This window comes from Carica papaya, chromosome 2, assembly GCF_054855325.1.
Source record: "Carica papaya isolate Zhongbai chromosome 2, ASM5485532v1, whole genome shotgun sequence".
Taxonomy (NCBI): domain Eukaryota; kingdom Viridiplantae; phylum Streptophyta; class Magnoliopsida; order Brassicales; family Caricaceae; genus Carica; species Carica papaya.
Window position 1 is genome coordinate 10,854,094 of NC_142310.1, and position 19,337 is coordinate 10,873,430.

A 19,337-nucleotide genomic window follows, 5' to 3' on the forward strand; every position below is an offset into this window, starting at 1 on the left:
TTAAGGGTTCAATACCTTATAACCTTTCAGGCCAATAGAAAAAGTTATGGTGGTGGAATGTTTTATGATTACCAAATGAGAAGCTGCTAATGGAATGTGATTCTGAATTAAGAATGAAAAATATGTTTGTTAATTCATTGAGTGGTTTATCTCGGTGAAGGTATATTAGCTGAGGATGAAGAAACGTCTACAAAAATGTAGATTAAAGTCGAGGATGTTCTAAAAATTTGGATTTCAAGATTTTTTACTTTTTAAAGAATTATCTTAGTAAATTATATGAGATTGATGATTAAAGTATTCAAAACATAGAGTTTGAGCTTGCAAAAATTTAAATTATGATCCATGGGGGGAAAAGCTTCTTGAATCAATATGTGTTTAATGAATGTTTTATTTAAACATCATTTATTTTTTAAAAAAATAGTGTCTTTACTTAATTTTATTTTCTAATTTTTAAATGGACCAAAAAATTATGATGGAAGTTATTTCTGTAATTATATTTATAATATTCTTATAATTTACTAGTAACCTTAAATGTTAAGGATATAAATACGGTTTGACTTAGTAATTGATAAATTAATATCATAAATTTTATTTCGTAAATCATAAAAGAATAAAAAAAATTATTATCTCAATTAATAATTAAAAAAATTATAATAACAGCTATCTATTATTTGTGGCAACCTCAATCGTAAAATAAGACCGACCACACAATATAACTTCATGGCCAAGAGACAAAAGCAGTCAAAGTCAATGACCCACCAGACCTGTAAACTTGCACGCAAGCTTCTCTTCTGGGTTCTCTCGGCAAATAAAGAAATGAGAGGAGTTCAATAAGCTAAGTATTTTTAATAAAAATAAGGCAAAGAAGAAGAAGATGATGACACTGTCAGCTGCTGCTGCTTCTAGTTTTACAGTTTCGCCATCAATAAAAAATACCCTTCAGTTTTTGCCTCCCAAAAGAGCTTCTTTAGATTTACCTTTAACGAAGCAATTTTCAAGGAGTTCCAGAATCTTCTCTCCTTTGCGTGTAGCGGCTCCTCCATCGCCACCCACATCAGATCAAGAGCAGGTTAACCAAGATTCCGTGGAAGCCGAAGAGAATAAAAAGGTTGGTGAAGAAGTGGGTGAAGAGAGTGAAGGTTCAAAGTTTTGTTGGAGGGATCATTGGTACCCGGTTTCTTTGGTGGAGGATTTGGACCCGCGCTTGCCCACCCCTTTTCAGCTTCTCGGTCGAGACTTGGTTCTTTGGTTCGATAAGGGAAGTCGGCAATGGGTTGCTTTCGATGACAAGTGCCCTCACAGGCTTGCTCCTTTATCAGTGATTCTCTCTATTCACTTTCTGTGCTGTGCTTTTTCTTTTCCTTAATAGCCCAGTGTTTCTCTTTTTTTCTGATGAAATTGAATGTAAGATTGAGAACCTGTTCAAGCTTACCCTCTTGCTTGATTTTGGATATAAGAGAAGAAATGAGAAGTATGGAGACAATTGGGTTTATTAATAGAAAATGGAAACAAACCTCAATTTTGGCACTGCATAATTTTTTTGTCAGGCCAAGTTTTACTGCGGTTTGTTGTTACCTTAGAAATTGCTAATAACGAATATTATATGATAAAACAGGGGAAAAAGGGCAATCAGTTTTTCTTTATTTGGGATGAATGATTACCGCCTAAATGGAATTTAGTTCAGGCGAGCAAGTTTCCAGGGAATTTTCTTTTCTGGGAATTGTTCTGTAAAGAAGCTAGAAACGTTGACTGCTTGAGGTTGATGCTATGTTTTATGGAAATGGATAGAAGAGTTAGGCTGACAAAGTTCACGAATTGGTTTGTAGGAAGGGAGGATTGATGAAAATGGACACTTGCAATGCTCTTATCATGGATGGTCTTTTGATGGGTGCGGATCTTGCACTCGGATACCTCAAGCTTCTAATGAAGGTCCTGAAGCTCGTGCAGTTCGGTCCCCTAGAGCATGTGCTACTAGGTTTCCAACAATGGTCTCCCAAGGGCTGCTTTTTGTCTGGCCTGATGAAAATGGATGGGAAAGAGCTAATGCGACCAAGCCTCCCATGTAATTTGGCAGTCCTTATTTGATTGTTGAAGGGCTGAATTACTAAGTTATAGACATAATAATATGAGAAAGTAATTATTTCAATGAAAAAATATAATCCATATGGTATTTCTTCAGGTTGCCTGATGACTTTGATAAACCAGAGTTCTCGACTGTGACAATTCAACGCGATCTGTTTTATGGCTATGATATTCTTATGGAGAATGTCTCAGATCCTTCCCATATTGATTTTGCGCATCACAAGGTATTTACTCACACTTAAACTGTCAATTGTTTCATTTATCATTTAGCCACCAAAAAATTCATTAGGATTTACATGATTTAGGATATAATGTCCAAACAAATTGTTTTAACATCCACTTTCATTTGTAGACAACTTGCTAAATCTGGATAGCATTTTGATCAAAGTATTTTTCTGCTAGTGCATTGCGATTGGCGAGCTTTGGTCTTTTCTCAATATTTATCAACCTTAAAATGGGAAGTGTTTCCTGGTAGAAAAGGCTTGAGTAACATACTGCTAAACCAGTATGTCAAGGATTGCATGAAGATCTACTTACTGCCTTATAGTGTCTCCCCATTTTATTTAAAAATTTGTCTGTATGACCTAAGAATTTATGCATTTGGATTGGGAGAGATGATAAATGGGAATAAAGGGGGAGTTGTACCTTTGTCCTATTAGATTATAATTCAGATTGGTACTTCATTTTAGATCATACAAACGAGGAGAAGTTACACCTTATTATCTCCTTCCTTTCTCTCTATAGCCTGTATTGTCTCCCCTCTAAGATTTGACTTAAATTTCATTCTGCTTTTTGATCTCTGTTTTCTCAATTATTATCAAATGTTCTGATAAATAAACTATTATTTGTTTAACTGTTTTTCACCCACTACTGAGCTTCAAGCTGTGCAAGTCCTGTCAATCTCCATTTAGCTAGTATTCTCTATTCATTTCTGAACTTTCTCGTCTTCTTTATATATGAGTCCACATGCTAAGCTTAAAAAATCTTACTTGCGCACGAGGCAGATGCAAACATAGTAGATTGTATTCCTTCATTTCAGTTTAAGCTATTAAAATAATCAACTCTATCTATTATTTAAGACATATGTACAACAAATGCTGGTATATTACGAAATAAATTATTCATTACTCATCTGGAGAAGTTGCTCCACAGGTTACAGGAAGGAGAGATAGAGCCAAACCTTTGCCATTTAAATTGGAGTCTAGTGGTCCGTGGGGTTATGCTGGTTCAAATGATGGTAATCCGCGGATAAGTGCCAAGTTTGTTGCACCTTGCTATGCTATGAATAAGTAAGTTGAATTGTTCTTAGATGCTGTAGTAGCTTTCTTCCTGCCTAAGACCTACTTCTCTCCTTTATAGCAAGTCTAGAGGACTTCCATAACTTGGTGAAAATGTTTCAGAAGAGAATGGATGCATATTCTGTAAAGCTTTCTCATTCTTATAATTGAAAGAATGCATAGGGAATGTAAACAAAGACTTTCATTTCAGAAGGCATTGCTGACATTTGTCTTTTGAAGGACAATCCTTTTTCTAGAATTTTGCAGTTTGTCGTGGATATAACTCTGGAATCTTATCATATTTGGATCATTTTGTTTCCAGAATAGAGGTAGACACAAAGCTTCCGATTGTTGGTGAACAAAAATGGACAATATGGATATGCTCATTCAATGTACCAATGGCACCTGGGAAGACTCGTTCAATTGTTTGCAGCGCTCGAAATTTTTTCCAGTTCAGTATGCCAGGGCCTGCTTGGTGGCAGGTAATGATGGTTTTATGTTCCTTCTGATTGTTTTTTTGCAGCAGTAACGTGGATATTCAAGGAGCTTACTCTTTTAGACAATTCAATCTTTAGGCTACCCGTTAGTTATGCATGTTATAATGGTTGCTTCATTTAGGTTATTTTGGTTTAATTCTTATTCTATTAGCTTTATCATGGTTATTAAAAGCTTCTTAACATGTGAAACTGGATTACACTCTTTGTGTTTGATTCACAATTGAACCAAAATTCTATTCTTGCCTAGAATGTTAGGATATAGATTTCTGTTTCCTACTTGGCTTGTATCACTTTGAAATTTACCCAACATTAATTTGAATATAATTGGAATACTACTTTGATGTTAGTGTTGTCTATTTTAACTGTATTCTGATTTTTATTATATAAAATTAGCACAGTTAGACTTATTGTAACCTTAGAGTGCTCATATCCTATTGAACCTCCAACTTTTTGCTTTGTTAAAAATTTTGTTTAAAAATTTTATCAGTGGCTACTTTGAGTACTTGTATCCTCTTAGGACATCTAGAGAGTGCTTTGTTAATCACCTTTTTAAACTCTGTTGAAGGATTTGAACTCTTTTGAAGGATTTGAACTCTTTTGAAGGAATACAACATTGTTTTCTACAAAATTTTCTTTCGCAGCAATTAATAACTAATCTTTGCCTGTGTTTGCTCACTGTGTCAGTTGGTCCCTAGATGGTACGAACACTGGACATCAAATAAAGTATACGATGGGGATATGATTGTTCTACAGGGTCAAGAGAAGATCTTTCTCTCAAAATCAATGGAGAGTGCTGATGATATTAACAAGCAGTACACAAAACTCACATTTACACCCACACAAGCGGATCGTTTCGTCTTGGCATTTCGAAATTGGCTGCGGCGACATGGCAACAGCCAGCCAGACTGGTTTGGCAATACCAACATGCAACCTCTGCCATCAACAGTTTTATCAAAACGCCAGGTACTTATCCCGGGAACCTCCTGCTAGCACACTGTCATGACTCCCAATCTTTCTCCAGAGACAGAATCCCGAATTTTATACTGAAAAAGGATCTGAGTATATTTGACTCAACTTTTTCCTCAAATGTAATGATCATGGAAGATGTTCGGTTGATTTCATTTATATTGCAGATGATGGATAGATACGAGCAGCACACATTGAAGTGTTCATCGTGCAAAGTAGCTTATGCAGCATTCCGGACATTGCAAAAACTTCTAATTGGGGCAACTGTTGTCTGCTGTGCGACTGCTGGGATTCCTTCTGATGTGCATTTTCGGTTTGTTTTGGCTGGAATAGCAGTTGTATGTGCTGGCTTGGCTTATGCTTTGCATGAACTCCAAAACAATTTTGTGTTCATAGATTATGTACATGCTGAAATAGAGTAGAGGTAAGAACAATGGAGATAAAGATTGATTCTAGGTTGTAGCTAACTTTTGGTCTCTGTATAAGCATTATAGTAACAGAATATATATAATAGCTGTATATAGTGCCGCATAAAATGTTTTGGTAGGGTATTTGATCTTCTCTCCGAGGAAAAAATAGTGAGTAAAAAACATGACATGTCATGGTTAAAGTATATCAACTTTCACATCAGCAGTTCATCCCTATAACACACGCACACATATTCATATTTGGATATTTTAAAAAATAATTTGACTAATTAATTAAATTAGTAAATCAATAGCAATAAATTAATAAAAATATTAATTTATTAATTTAAATAATTAGTTAAAATTATTATTTTAAATTACTTTTAAAATATTTAAATATTATCTAATTAATTTCATTTTTTTTTTGTTAGAAAACAAAAAGAAAATGTCATTTAAAACAAATAGAAAATATAGAGTTAACTGGTAACAAAAATTATTAAAACTAATTTATATTAAGTGTTTAATTTCAGAGATTAATTTAATAATTTGTATTATTAATAAGTAAAATCTTCTTTTCTTCAAATTAATTAATTTTAAATATTTTCAATAATATAACAAATTTCTAAATAATATTTTAATTGATTACTACTTTATTAATATTAGTTTTATTATCTTTTAGCATTTTATATAACTAATTTGAAACAATAATATTTAGTTTTTCTATAAAAAGTTACAGAGATTATTTAAGTATTTCAGACATCCCAACATTTTTAATTTGATTACTTTTAATAAAATATTTTAAAAATGAAATAAATTATTAAATAATATTTTACTTAATATTACTTTATTAATTAAATATGTTCGTAATTATAAATTTAAGTACATATTTTCTTTACCCTCGGAGAGGAAATGTTCATCTATTGGAAATTGGTACCCCTATTATCTAAATATTCTCATAATTATATACATAGTACAATAATGCCTATAATTATATATTATATACATTTAGTACAACAGGAATAAATTTGGAAATCAATGTCTATTATAAGTTACCAAAAATACCGTAAATTTAATCTAGTAAAATACATATATTTTTAATATATACATACATATATTTATGTAACGGTTTCGGAAATTAAAAAGAAATGCGTATATATTTATTCTTAATGCGGAAGCGAAATAAAATAGATTATGATTAACATCTCTTACACAATAAGCAAAACGAATTAAAGTATGAAAAAATAAATTAACTTAAAGAAAATACTATGAAAGAATACTGTGAGGAAAACTAATAAATTCTTTTACTTCTACTCGCCGTCTTCCTGCAGAACGGGTTCGGAAACTAAATTCTCCTGATCTGAAATGGTTAATTAAGGAATAAGCTACACTATCCCAGCAAAGACATCATACTATCTCACTGTCATAAAAGTAAAGGTTGATAGAAAACGAAAACGACCAATTGAGCATAATTTATACAAACTCATTTATCAATAATAAAACCCTTTACTGTCCACCTACCTCGGTGATATTCATGAAAATAATTTATGAAAATAATTACATCATAAATATCATAAGATCACGCACACTCTGCAACATAACACATATCATGTTTTTGTATTTCAATCATCAGGCAACAATTATCCCCTTTTATTCAGCCTACTAGTATTCATGGGGATCCATAGGGGGTCTCCGCTACACGTGAACCATTCACATTAATAACTGAATTCTAGGGCCGTCCCCATACCCCGTCCGGTATGAGCCCTAAAACTATAAACCTCAATACTCCGTCCGGTATGAGGGTGAAACGAGCCGTCCCCATACCCCGTTCGGTATGGGCGCCAAAACACATAAGGTCTCCATACCCCGTCCGATATGAGAGACCACGTTCCCGGTAGGGTTCCCTATGGACCCGGTCCGTCTACCATCTCTCAGGATATCTAGTGAGGCTGTAGACATTATCCATTATCAATTCACATATATTTTTACCATTTTTCTTAATCTCAATTATTCAATCAAATACAAAATACGTAAACTAGTAATGGACACCAAACAAGACAACACAACATCGGGTTCACAATAATTCAAAGCATAATAAATGAAACCGTGATTCATGCATATGAAACCATAAAATAAACACATCAGACACCATACTGCATTCAAAACTGTAAAATAAATCAAACAACACCTGACCGAAAATTTATCAGATTCGAGCTCCATTAACAACCTTAATCAATTATACATATCTATTAATTCATAAAATACCGTTTTATCATTTATTAGGCTTTAATGTCGTGATAGAAAATAGGGTGAGAGATTCTTACTTGTTTCGGAGTCTGAAATCGGGTTCCACTGCGTCTACGAGCAGTCCCTAGATTCCCTGAATTTTTTCCCGGGAACTGAAACACACTTCCGGTACCTGTACATGTCCCCAAAAAATTCCAAATCAGACCCTGGATCCTTTCAGCCAATTTTGAAATTCCGGCACGGCGGCGATCCGCCTCGGGTTGGTCGTTTTCGGCTGTTTTCGGCCAAACTTGCCTTTGTTCCTGTGATAAAACACCTCTAGGGCCCTGGGTGGACCAAAAAATTCCAGAAAAACGAGACTTACCGGCGGCGAAGCTGTCGGGTACGGCGGCTCCTCCAGCGCGAGTTGCGATTCAGTGTTTTGCTCCAGTCAACCTGTAGAGAAAATGACAGTAGTCACAGTGGTATAAAAATTACATCGAATGGGAAACGGGAAGGGCCTCATCGGAGGCAAAAACCAAAGAAACCTGCGGCGGCGCCGCTGAACTTCGACAGTGTTTTTCGGCCAATCGGCTGGTGGTTTGGCTCCGATTTGGCCACAAGGAGGTTCGGCATCGAAAAACGAGTCAAGGGGAGAAATTTTACCTCGTTTGGCGACCGAAAAATCCTCCGGTGCGGCTGTGGGTGGCGGCGGCTGGTTCCTCCGGTGGTTGGGTCGTCTTCTCCGGCGAGGGTTCTGGCGGCTAGGGTTTGGGGTTGGGTGTGGATGCGATTATTTATAACCCTCCCCTTTTAATCTGAGCCGTCCATCATGATTTAATTTAGATCGTCCGATCGCGATTAAATTGGAAATAAATATGGGTCGTCCATCGTGATGCGATCTGAGACGTCCGTGCGTGATCAAATCTGGACCGTCTGCACGCGTGAGATCTGGGTCATCCACGCGCGCCTTTGATCTGGGCCATCCGATCGCGCACACGCGGATAGCTAACGTGTCTCCGTCCCACGTGACTTCCTGCGTCAGCGTCCTTGCCACCCGACGTATCCTTGTTGGCCGGGGTTGCTGACCGAACTGTTGCCGTGGCTACTGACGTGATACTATTTTTCTAAATTGTATTTTAACTCCCAATTTTCGATTTTCTTTTTAAAAATACCTCCAGAATCTAAATTTTCAACCATTTTCCTCAAAATCAATTTCAATTAAATTTCAAAAATTATTTTATCCTATTTTATTATTATTATTATTTTTATTTCTATTAAATTAAATTAAATTAAATTAAATTAAATTAAAATCTTATAAATTAAATATTAAAATAGAATAAAATTAAAATAAATTAAAAAAATAAAAATAAAATACAAATTTTTTGAGTGTTACAATATATATATATATATAAGAGTCAGCAGGTGGCTTATGCGGATAAAAAGGATGATGGAGATTTAAAGATATATACAAATAAGAAGAAAACACTGGCCCTTCAGATAGCCCGCCTCTATCTCCTATCTCCTATCTCCTATCTACTCTCCTCCCTCCTCCCTCCTCCCTCAGCCTACTAATCCAAACACCAAAAACTTACTATCTAAATTTAGCAGCTTATGATTGACCTACCCAAAAAAAGAAAACAAAATAGAAGCATAACAGTGTATAAAAAATAAATAAGCTAAAATACTGCATTAGTTGTGTTTTGACAATAAAATAAATAAATAGTTAGGATATGGAAATCAATGAACGACGACAGTTTATGCTACAAATTAGACAACACTGGGAGGTTTCACTTTTCAAGTTCCTATACAGCAGATTCTCGTGCCTTTCTCAATTTCATTCTAGATCAAGAGAGTATAATATTCTCAAGCTATAACCGTCCCAGTTCCCCGTTGATTTCTTGCTCCAGCCTCCACAGCATATGCAACAGTCCAAGAAAATGATTTTCACTTGCGTCCATGATGTTCACAAACAGAATTATTTCTTTGTGTAAGTCTGAGGATCAGGTCCAACGTCCCGTGAACCGGTGTTTATGTAAGGCCCCCGGAAAGTTGCTTGAGGTGGCAGTGGCTTTGATGGGTCAATTACAGGCTTCTTTGAAGACCTGAATAAGACAGCATAACAAGTTTGGAGATGCAGTGATGTCCATTCAACATATATTTATTGTTATGCTAGAATGCAAATTAAATTGCAAAATTCTTACGCCATGTAGAAGGGAAATGCTAAGCCGACAGCTGCAAAAGCTACTAAGCCAGTGGCTACAATAGCATTCCGTGCTCGAGTCATTTAGAATTCTAGTGCCCTTTTCCTCCTCAAGAAAATACCTAAGAAATGCATAAGTGAATAAGTCATAAAGAAATTCATGTACCATTTGTGGAAAATGCTGCCGAAATGAAGATCATCTTTCATACCCTAGATTAAAGTTGTCACCAATAAAATTATGGTTCCAAGACATCAGTCAATTAATAAACTGTGAAATTCATCCTTACTAAATTGAGTAAGAATATTTCTAAATAGAGTGTATTGTACCAATCTGGTTAAAGAGTACAAGAAAAAAATATTTTTATTTTAAAAAAAAATGTTAAGGTAAAATACACTTTTAAGTAATTAACATAATTAATTATTTATTTCTCTTTTATTCTATAAAACCTGTATATATATAACTGTGAGATTTAGTAAAAGACTAATTCAACCATTCTTAACATCATATCAGAGTCAGGTTAACTCTAAACTTTTGTTGCAAACTTTATTTGGCCTTCCTTCAAAACAAGAAAACCCTAAAAAAGGTCAGCCTTCATAGCCCACCACCAAAATTCAACCACCAGCCACTAAAAGACCAGTCATCTCCACTACAAGCCAACTTTCATAGTCAGCCCTAACTCCCAAACTGCACAGCCTGAAACAACCAGAAGAAGCCGCTCAGCCGCCATGCACCAGAACTGCACGTTTGCACCTCCATAGCCTCTGTCCAGCCAGCCAAGCCTCAGCTGCACGCCCAACTTCCTCCAAAGATAAATGTGACACCACCTTCTGTGCCCCAGCCAAGCCTTTATCCAGCTGTATACCACCTTCTGTGCAGCCCCTCTTGCAGCGCATGCCTCCATCTAGTTTGCGAAGACCTGTGTGCCACGTCCAGTCGTACACTGCCTTTCTGCTCAGCCACTCTAGGTGCAGTAGTCCTTTCCAGGCACACAACTATGGTACCTATTGGTAACATCCTTCCCGTGACCCTTTATTTCTCTTTAATTTGTCCTACAACCCTTAAAATACATCGGATGTTACATCCCAAAATACAAGAGAAATTACCACATAGAAAATCCTAACCAAAACAATGGCAGATTTCAGCCAATCCAAGCTACTTATCACTTCACTGGGAATAATTACTTGAGTTGGTTGCAATTAATTCGGGTCACTCTTAAGAAAAAATAAAAGTTCAGACCCCTCTTGAGAACTGGACCAAAACCTGGAGATCCAGCGTTTGATGCAAGAGATGAGGAAGACTTAATGATCATGGCTTGGCTCTGGAACTCTATGTCGTCGGAAATAAGCAGTTATGTTTCTTTCTAAAACCAAAAAAGTATATGATGCAATCAGAGAAACCTATTCTAAAGTCAAAGATAGAGCCTAGAATTTGTTATCTGAACGTCAAGACATGGTCCACCAAGCAAGAAAACAGGTTAATCACTGAATATTCCAACATATAGAAAGGTTGGTAACAAGAATTGGATCAATACTGCAGTCTTAATATGGACTCCAGTAAGTATGCAACCTGCTTAAAAAAATTTGTGGATAAAATATCATGTCTATCAGTTTCTGACAGGACTCATCCAGGAGTTTGATTAAGGGTCAAAATCTTGGGTAAAAACGAAAGATCATTGCTAAACGAGGTAATTGCTAGAATTCAGCACTTTAAAAGACAACTGGTTTCACTATTTTGGCTCTACCATACTTGAGCATAATATTGATAGTAATGTTGATTTTGCTTCTATTGTAGATATGCTTATCAATATGTAAACTTTGTAAATGGCGGTACCCCTTTGGCACCTATCATCAATACAATCTCTATACTTTTCTTTCAAAAAACAAAACAAGGTAATTGCTATTATATCAACAGAAGAGAGCAGGGGAAGGATCATGTTAGAATCTGGACCCACTGATAGCTAAGCATAATGTCCAAAGACTCCAGCCACTCCACCAGCCAAGTTGAAAATCCAAGATTTAACACTGACAACAGGGGTAATCTTTGGTGTATTTTTTGCAAGAAGCTCAAACGCACCAAATATAAATGTTTAAAACTCCATGGCAAGCCTAATACCTCAAATAATGAGTGGGGTTACAAGAATATTCCACCAAAGTCCCATAGATACACCCATGTGGTCCCAGGCCCACCAGAAGGAGGAAAATAAAATTATTAATCTTAATGAATTCAAAACTGAGATAGAACGATTACTAAGCAATATTAGAGGATCTTGGGAAACTCACAGCTACAAGTTTGATAGAACAATCAAGTATGACTTCATTCTCATGCAGTTTAAATGCCTTAGATAACCATTTGAAAACTTATGATTAGTAGACTCGGGCTACCAATCATATAACCAATACCTCCAAGTACTTTCAAACTTATGTCTCATGCCCCAGTAGTAGGAAAATTGCCAATATTAGAAAATTGTCAATATAAGCTGCTTGGGCTGGACTATAGAATCCTATATAAGAAAGGGGTTGAAAAACAGTGTAGCAGATGCCTTGTCTAGGAGGCTGGAAGGTGATGAAGGGGCTGAATTACAAGCAGTGGTGACCTCGACCACGCCTGCTTGGCTACCAGAAGTGTTGGAGAGCTACAAGGGTGATTCTTCCTTGCTAACTCTAGCAGAGGAGCTGCTCATTAAACCTGAGAGCCAACTCCCTTTTAGTTTAAGGAATGGAGTTTTCAAATACAAGAGTCAGATTGTGAAGGTGTCCAACACTGATTTAAGGGATAGAATCATATACCAACATCATATTTCAGTTGTTGGAGGGCATTCAGGAGTTAAGGAAATTTTTAAATGCCTTAAAACTAACGTTTCTTTTGACAAGGAGTCAAGCAACAGGTAAGCCAATGGATCCAACATTGTGAAGTTTGCCAGAAGCACAAAACAGAGAGGGTTCCCTTACTAGCATTGCTGCAGCATTTATCTGTACCCACTCAAGCTTGGGCCCATGTTTCCTTAGACTTACATTGAGCAATTAGCAAAGTCAAAGGCAAGGACACTATCCTAGTTATTGTTGACCATTTCACAAAATACAGCCATTTTGTGGCTTTACCAGTCTCTTTTGGAAGGAACTAATGTTTTTTTAAGATAACTTTTGGAAGGAATTAATGAGAATGGTGGGAACCACATTACATTTTATCTCTGCCTATCACCCATAAACTTACGGACAAATTGAACGACTCAACCAACATCTTGAGGTGTATCTCAGATGCATGGCTCATCAAAAGCCGAAGGCATGGGCCAAAATGGCTAGCCTTCGCAGAGTGGTAGTATAATACTAAATAGCACTCCAACGTGAAATGATGGCCATGCTCCACCCTAATTCTTCGAAATGATGGCTACTCAGAGACCTTCTCAAGCTGTCATAGGACTACCTAACAGAATGCAGCAGGATTAGTGGTAAAATTAGCCAACATCTACTTAAGACTCAGCAATGAACTAAGCAGTACGCTGACATCCATCGCAACGACAGAAGCTTGCGGGAAAATGATCTGGCGTTGCTCAACCTACAATCCTTCAAGCAGGGTTCAGTTCATCAGTATCAGGCTTCTGAGTTGTTCCCTCGCTTTTATGGACCATTTTAAGTCATATAGAAGGTCAGGGAGGTGGCCTACAAGCTTAAGTTACCATCCACTTCTCGCATCCATCTCATATTTCATGTTTCTCAACTGAAAAAATTTTCCTGTGGAATCAAATTCACTTTGATCATCTGCTCGAAAGTGACTTGGAAGGAACAATAGTATTGTGGCCAAAGAAGATCCTATAGCAACAAAAAATTCTTCAGAATGGGAAGGAAGTGGAACAGGTGCTTGTGCATTTGACAGGAACAAATACTAATGCTTGCACCTGGGAAGACTATGAATTCTTGCTTCAGAAATTCCCTAATCTCAATCCTGGGGACAATGTTGTCGTCCAAGCATGGGGAATTATTGTCAGTACAAGCAAGTCGTCAAAGGTGTGTCAAAGACGTCGGGTTAGGCTGTGAGAATTAGTATGGTTATTTTGAGTATTGGATATAAATGGATAAATAGGCGGGGTCGAGTTCATTAGAATTTCTTTTTCTGTTAACTAGCTTAGGCAGCTTTACATTTAACGGTATAAATAGAAGTTGCAAGGATATTGTCCTCAACCAGAAATTCAAATTTCTACATATTCAAATTCCATCTCCTCTCTCTCAACTCTCTTTCCTTCTTTCCAATTCTCCTTTTCCTCTTTCTCATCCCCTCTAACTGCTATCTAATTCTCTTGCGACAATTCAAGTCATAAGAGCTAAATGATCAAACCTCTTGACACTCGTCTTCAATTTTACTTAAAAGGACTTCACCACCACGGAGAGCTAGGATCTATCTTCTTTTAGAGTTATGTCATATTCAGCCTTACTATTGTTTTTCAAAGAGAGAAAAATAGATGGGGTTCTTTCATGCAAGGAGATCACAAGGACCAATTGATCTCTCCTTGGAATGGTTAATACTGTCATAGACAAAAGCCAATAGGTATATTTCCCTTAAATTTTACCAAAATATGATAGAGCTCTCCTTTAAGTCCTCTTTACCTCCATGTAGCCCTGCTAAAGTTTTAGGAACTGGCTGCAGGAATTAAACAAAAAAAAAAATGGTTTGCATTGAACCGCTCCATGCAGTGAACCGGCCTGACCCTTCATCTTCGAGACAGCCCGACTGTTCATCTTCTTCCTCCATCTGACGCCATATACAGCTGAAATGTTGGCTTTCTTCATCTTTCTGGCAACAATGGCGACGATTGGAATGAGTTTTCTTGTACCATTTAGTGTATATGAATAGAAGGTTGTAAAATTACGGGAAGCATGTAATTTTTTTATAAATAAATTTCAAATAGAATTATCTTTTCTCTATCCCAATCTCCATCTCTCTTCTCTGCTATCTTTCTCTTTTACCCTCCATTTCTCTCTCTAAACAGCTTCTTTCTCTCTCTACAGTCTCTTTCTCTCCCTAACAACCAGTCTCTCTCTCTAAAACATTCTCTCACTCTCTCTCTAATTCTTTCTCTCTCTAAAACTCTCTTCTTCTGTCTCCCCGACACCCTCTCTTCTCTCTTTCCAAAATCTTCTTTTCTTTTCTGAAATTTTAAATTCTACTTCCTTAATTTTAAATTCTGTCCCACTCTACTTCCTTAATTTTAAATTCTGCCTCATCTTTAATTTTATCTAACTTAACCCCACAAACATTTAAATTTTAATATTTTTCCTAAATTTTAGTTCCAGTAAATTACATGTAAAAGTCGGATTCTAACAACTTAATATTAGAGCAGCTTGATTCTAACAAAACTCTTGCAAGCTTCGTGACTATGGTGAAAAATAAGGGCAAAGATACGGTGTCCGAATTACAGAAGATAAAAAAAATTTGGAGGAAAATATATGCGAGATCGATAAAAAAATTTCAAAATTTAGATCCGAAATGTATGAATCATAACAACAAACCTGAGTCATAGTGGACCAACGACCGGTTATGTTTGGCCAACAACTGGAAAGACTCACCGATATCTTGCAAAACAGTACGCGGATTGGTGAAACAACCGCTCGGATAAATCCCTCTGTCTCTACTTTAAATATTGATGGAGGAATATTACTGAACCTGAGAAATAAGAAAATTGGGGTTGGTAGTTCGGATCAGAGGGATAATCAAGTTGGTAACCCTATCCCAAAAATTGAAATTCCTATTTTTGATTGGCAAAACCTAGAACATGGATCAAAAGATGCAACAAGTATTTACATGTTTTCAACACAAAAAGACAGTAAAATGAAAAAATAACCTCAATGTATCTCAGAGACAAGGCAGAGATATGGTTCCATGAGTTAGCAAATGATCCAAATATATTTAAATAGGAAGTATTCAAGGTGGAACTGTGTAAAAAGTTTAGAGGATTAGCAAGAGTTAATATGTTGAAGAATTCAACAAATTGATCAAGGAAGAGACCGTGCTCCAGTATCAAGAAAAGTTTGAAGAAATGAGATCCATATTATTAACAACAAAACCCTTGTCTTTCTGGAAAAAAAAAAAAGTCATCTCTAATTTTACAAGTGGTTTAAAGAATAAATTTCGACCGACGGTAAGAATGTACAGACTGCGCACCTTGACTCAAGCATTTGAGTTAGCTTTATCGTAAAAACAAGCACTAGATATCATCAACCGTCACAATAAGTTGAAATACTCTACAACTTCTTGTAAAGGAAGTGTTCTCATCACTGAAAGTTCCTCTAAAATTCAGAATTTTCGAAAAACAGCACTCTTGAGGAGTCTAAATCATATGGAATTGAGGAGGAACAATCTTTGTTATAGTTGTGGAGAAAAATACTCTTCAGGGCATTGGTGTAAAGAAAAATAACAATGGCAATGGAGGCATGTGATGAAGAAGTGAAGATCAACCTCCATATGGCAAACAGAAAAATAATGCAAAAGATCCACATGGAGTTCTTCGATAGTATAGTGTATATATATAATATAAATATCTATATGTAATATAATAAATAATAATAATATACTTTGACACCACATGTTTGAAAGTTAAATTTTAACCTCAATGGCAAGATTCTCAAGGGGAAGGAATTGTTAGGAACTGGCTGCAGGAATTAAATATATATATATATATATATATTGGGTTGCAGTAAACCGCTCCATGCAGAGAACCGGCCTGACCCTTCATCTCTGAACCAGCCCGACTGTTCATACAACTGAAACACCGGCTTTCTTCATCTTTCTGACAACAATGGTGACAATTGGAATGAGTTTTTATACCATTTGGTGTATATAAATAAAGGATTGTTAAATTAAGAGAAGCATATAATTTTTGTATAAATAAATCTCAAATAAAATTATCTTTTCTCTATCTCAATCTCTATCTCCCTCTACTATCTTTCTCTTTTTCCCTCCCTTTCTCTCTCTAAAAAGCTTCTTTCCCTCTCTAAAAACCAGTCTCTCTCTCTAAAACATTCTTTCGGTCTCTCTTTAATTCTTTCTCTCTATAAAAACCTCCCTCTCTCTATAAAACTCTTTTCTTCTCTCTCCCCAACACCCTCTCTTCTCTCTTTCCAAAAATCTTCTTTTCTTTTCTGAAATTCCAATTCTGTCCCACGCTGCTTCCTTAATTTTAAATTTTGCCCCATCTTTAATTTTCTCAAAATTACCCCACAAATATTTAAACTTTAATATTTTTCCTAAATTTTGGTTCCGGTAAATTACATACCAAAGCTGGGTCCTGACATAAAGCCTTCCTGCCTAAGCTGGATTGTAAAAATTTTGCAGAAAATAGATACCATGAAAGTATAGGGAAATATCAAAGAAAAGGGGTTTTGGGAAAAGAATTTACATATTTTGTGATGAATTTTTGGATGCAGGAATACTAAAGAGGAAGGGGAAATGGTTATGGATATTACACAATCTAAAAACATGGTCCAGCTTGCTGAAATTCCACTTTAGAAGGCTGTATACAAGTTTGAGAAAAGTTCATTAAGAAATGACTGGTCTGAAAATCATGTTCAGGTGAAAATTCTCGCTTTAGAGGATGGCTATTTCTTTTGGAATCACTTGAGCTACATGTCCAAGAGTAATAGAACCCTTCCAATTGATGCTTATACGTATATGAAGTCCCAATGGATGTTCAACCATTTCAATCCAAAGAACATTTTTGGAAGAGGAGGATTTGCTATTGTTTAAAAGGGGGTTTGAATAATAAAAAATTAGTAGTTGATAGAAGGTCAAAAGATTTCAATATTGCTGGAGACAAAATTTCAGACAAAAGTGGATTGAGTTCTTGTTGGGTTTGATGAACATCATTGAGGACAAGGATGCCTTTATGAGGAAAGTGATGTCAAGACCTCAATACTGCTGGAGACAAAGTTTCAGACAAAAGTGGATTGAGTTCTTGTTGGGGTTGATGAACATCATTGAGGACAAGGATGCCTTTATGGGGAAAGTGATGTCAAGACAGAAGGCAATTTGTAGGAGACTAAGGTGTCAAGAGGAAGCTGAAGTGTCAGTAGCAGAAGGCTGCAGTGGCATTTGGTGATTTGACTTTTTAGCACCCATAAATCTCCAATTACTTACTGTTTTCTACTTGCTCAACTCATTCTGTTCTTTTTTTTTTTGAGCATTGTGCTGCCAATTAAAATCAACTAGGGTGTACTTTTTCAGAACATCAAGCTCGCTATAAAATAACCGAAACCACAACTCTTTAAGCAGGGAAAGAGATAACCAGAAAAACTTAAGCTTAAGAGGGAACTTTTTAGGTCATTGCTCGTAGGAAATCTCCAAAAGGTTGCTTAAAACCTTTACAAATGCACAAAACACCACAACTGGGTAACACATGAAGGAGCATTTGTTCCAGTATCACCCATGGTTTATAAAAGACTCAAGAACTATATCTATTACGAAGAAAGTTTACCGAAGAGAAGTAGAGAGTCTAATGTATGTTTAACTATTAACAAATTATTCTTCTGCTCAGTCGTATGCAGTCATAGAATGTTTGATTAGTCACATCCATACAGTTAAAGGAACAATAGAAAAAAAAAAAAAGAAAAAAAGAAAACCACTACACGACTCCTCGCTTGTGGTTGATTTTAAAATGCAACGAGGATTCACATAAAAGTTTCCTTTAATATGAGCAAATGTCAAAACAACATAGAACGGCCATGGAATTATTCATATTCTTTTGTGACCATCAAGATGGTAATTATACAGCAATAACAGACACTACCATCTCCATAATTCGATTATTTAGATACAATATAAAGCAAGAATCAACCTAGCAATTATTCGGCAACAAACAAAAGCAGTATAAAAAAGCCGAAAAATTAAAACAATCACCCAAATTATGAAGCAAAAATGGTTTTATTTGCGAAATCAGGAAAATAAAACCGATAGGCACGCCGCAAAAACAAGTATGACAACCAAAGCCCTAAGTCGGAGGAAATAAACCATTAATGGAGAACCGAAAACGAGTAAGATCAGAAGAGAAGAAATTCGGAGTACCTTACATATGAACACGCATAAACGTTCGGAATCTGTAATGGGGAGACAATCAACTTAGGAGAACTGAGCAATACGTCAAGCGCTGAGTCAGTAGGCTGATTTGCAAATGTTAGCTTGGAGTTTCGATCTACGGCGGTGCTGAAACTGTGCCGTTGGGTCTAAGGAGATGGGCCTTCATCAGCATATCAATTCGCAATTGAAATTTCATAATAGCTACCCAATCAAAAAAATTGTATTGTAAAAAACTAAAAACAAAGGCAATGTTTTTTTAGCAAAAAAAATACAATATAATTAATTTATAAATTTACACTTATTTTAATTGAAATGTAAAAATTTAAAAATAAAATCATAAAATTTACTAGACCCTTTAATTAGATCTGTTAAAAAAAAAAAAAAAACTAAAGCTACTAAAACAAATTTAATATCTCCTTATATAAGACATTTGCTACCCAATTACGTTTTATAAGAACAAAAAGAAAAAAAAAAATAATTTCTAAAGAAATTAAGGAAAAAGTATAAATATTTTCAAAAAGTAAACCAAAATCAGAAAACACATAACTTGAAAACCAACTTTACTTAAATATAAATTATGATAACCTCAACAATTAAATCCATATGGCTCAAGTAGAACAT

The 19,337-nt window shown here is 35.7% G+C and overlaps 2 protein-coding genes across 7 annotated transcripts; one reads left to right on the top strand and one right to left on the bottom strand.

Annotated features, from left to right (window-relative positions):
• The first annotated feature begins 767 nt into the window (after positions 1-767).
• Positions 768-5,341, top strand: ACD1 (Pheophorbide a oxygenase family protein with Rieske 2Fe-2S domain-containing protein). The gene is made up of 7 exons (XM_088213290.1): positions 768-1,318; positions 1,827-2,062; positions 2,180-2,306; positions 3,235-3,371; positions 3,682-3,841; positions 4,541-4,819; positions 4,990-5,341. The coding sequence occupies exons 1-7, from the start codon at positions 875-877 to the stop codon at positions 5,242-5,244; spliced, it is 1,638 nt and encodes a 545-aa protein (XP_088069416.1). The 5' UTR covers positions 768-874; the 3' UTR covers positions 5,245-5,341.
• Positions 5,342-9,116: 3,775 nt separating this feature from the next.
• On the bottom strand, positions 9,117-18,914 carry LOC110815577 (uncharacterized). Of its 6 annotated transcripts, none has more exons than XM_022043411.2 (5): positions 18,705-18,914; positions 15,158-15,311; positions 14,255-14,441; positions 9,657-9,777; positions 9,117-9,557 (listed from the first exon to the last, which is right to left on the bottom strand). In XM_022043411.2, exons 4-5 carry the CDS (start codon positions 9,737-9,739, stop codon positions 9,431-9,433), a joined length of 210 nt encoding a protein of 69 aa, XP_021899103.1. In that variant the 5' UTR covers positions 9,740-9,777; positions 14,255-14,441; positions 15,158-15,311; positions 18,705-18,914; the 3' UTR covers positions 9,117-9,430. The 6 variants fall into 6 exon arrangements, with proteins under 6 accessions (XP_021899103.1, XP_021899102.1, XP_088069417.1 ...); XM_022043410.2 differs by lacking the exon at positions 14,255-14,441 and adding an exon at positions 16,254-16,434 and having other exon boundaries at positions 18,705-18,912; XM_088213291.1 differs by lacking the exons at positions 14,255-14,441; positions 15,158-15,311 and adding an exon at positions 16,254-16,434.
• Between the last annotated feature and the right edge of the window lie 423 nt (positions 18,915-19,337).

What these genes read in the sequence shown, in the direction of transcription:
- ACD1 (XM_088213290.1), top strand. Translation starts at nt 875, where the DNA reads ATGATGACACTGTCAGCTGCTGCTGCTTCTAGTTTTACAGTTTCGCCA. An exon ending in TTGATTTTGCGCATCACAAG is followed by an intron (nt 2,307 to 3,234) that starts GTATTTACTCAC and finishes GTTGCTCCACAG; the next exon opens with GTTACAGGAAGGAGAGATAG. An exon ending in CCTTGCTATGCTATGAATAA is followed by an intron (nt 3,372 to 3,681) that starts GTAAGTTGAATT and finishes TTTTGTTTCCAG; the next exon opens with AATAGAGGTAGACACAAAGC.
- LOC110815577 (XM_022043413.2), bottom strand. Translation starts at nt 9,739, where the DNA reads ATGACTCGAGCACGGAATGCTATTGTAGCCACTGGCTTAGTAGCTTTT. An exon ending in GCATTTCCCTTCTACATGGC is followed by an intron (nt 9,558 to 9,656) that starts GTAAGAATTTTG and finishes TGTCTTATTCAG; the next exon opens with GTCTTCAAAGAAGCCTGTAA.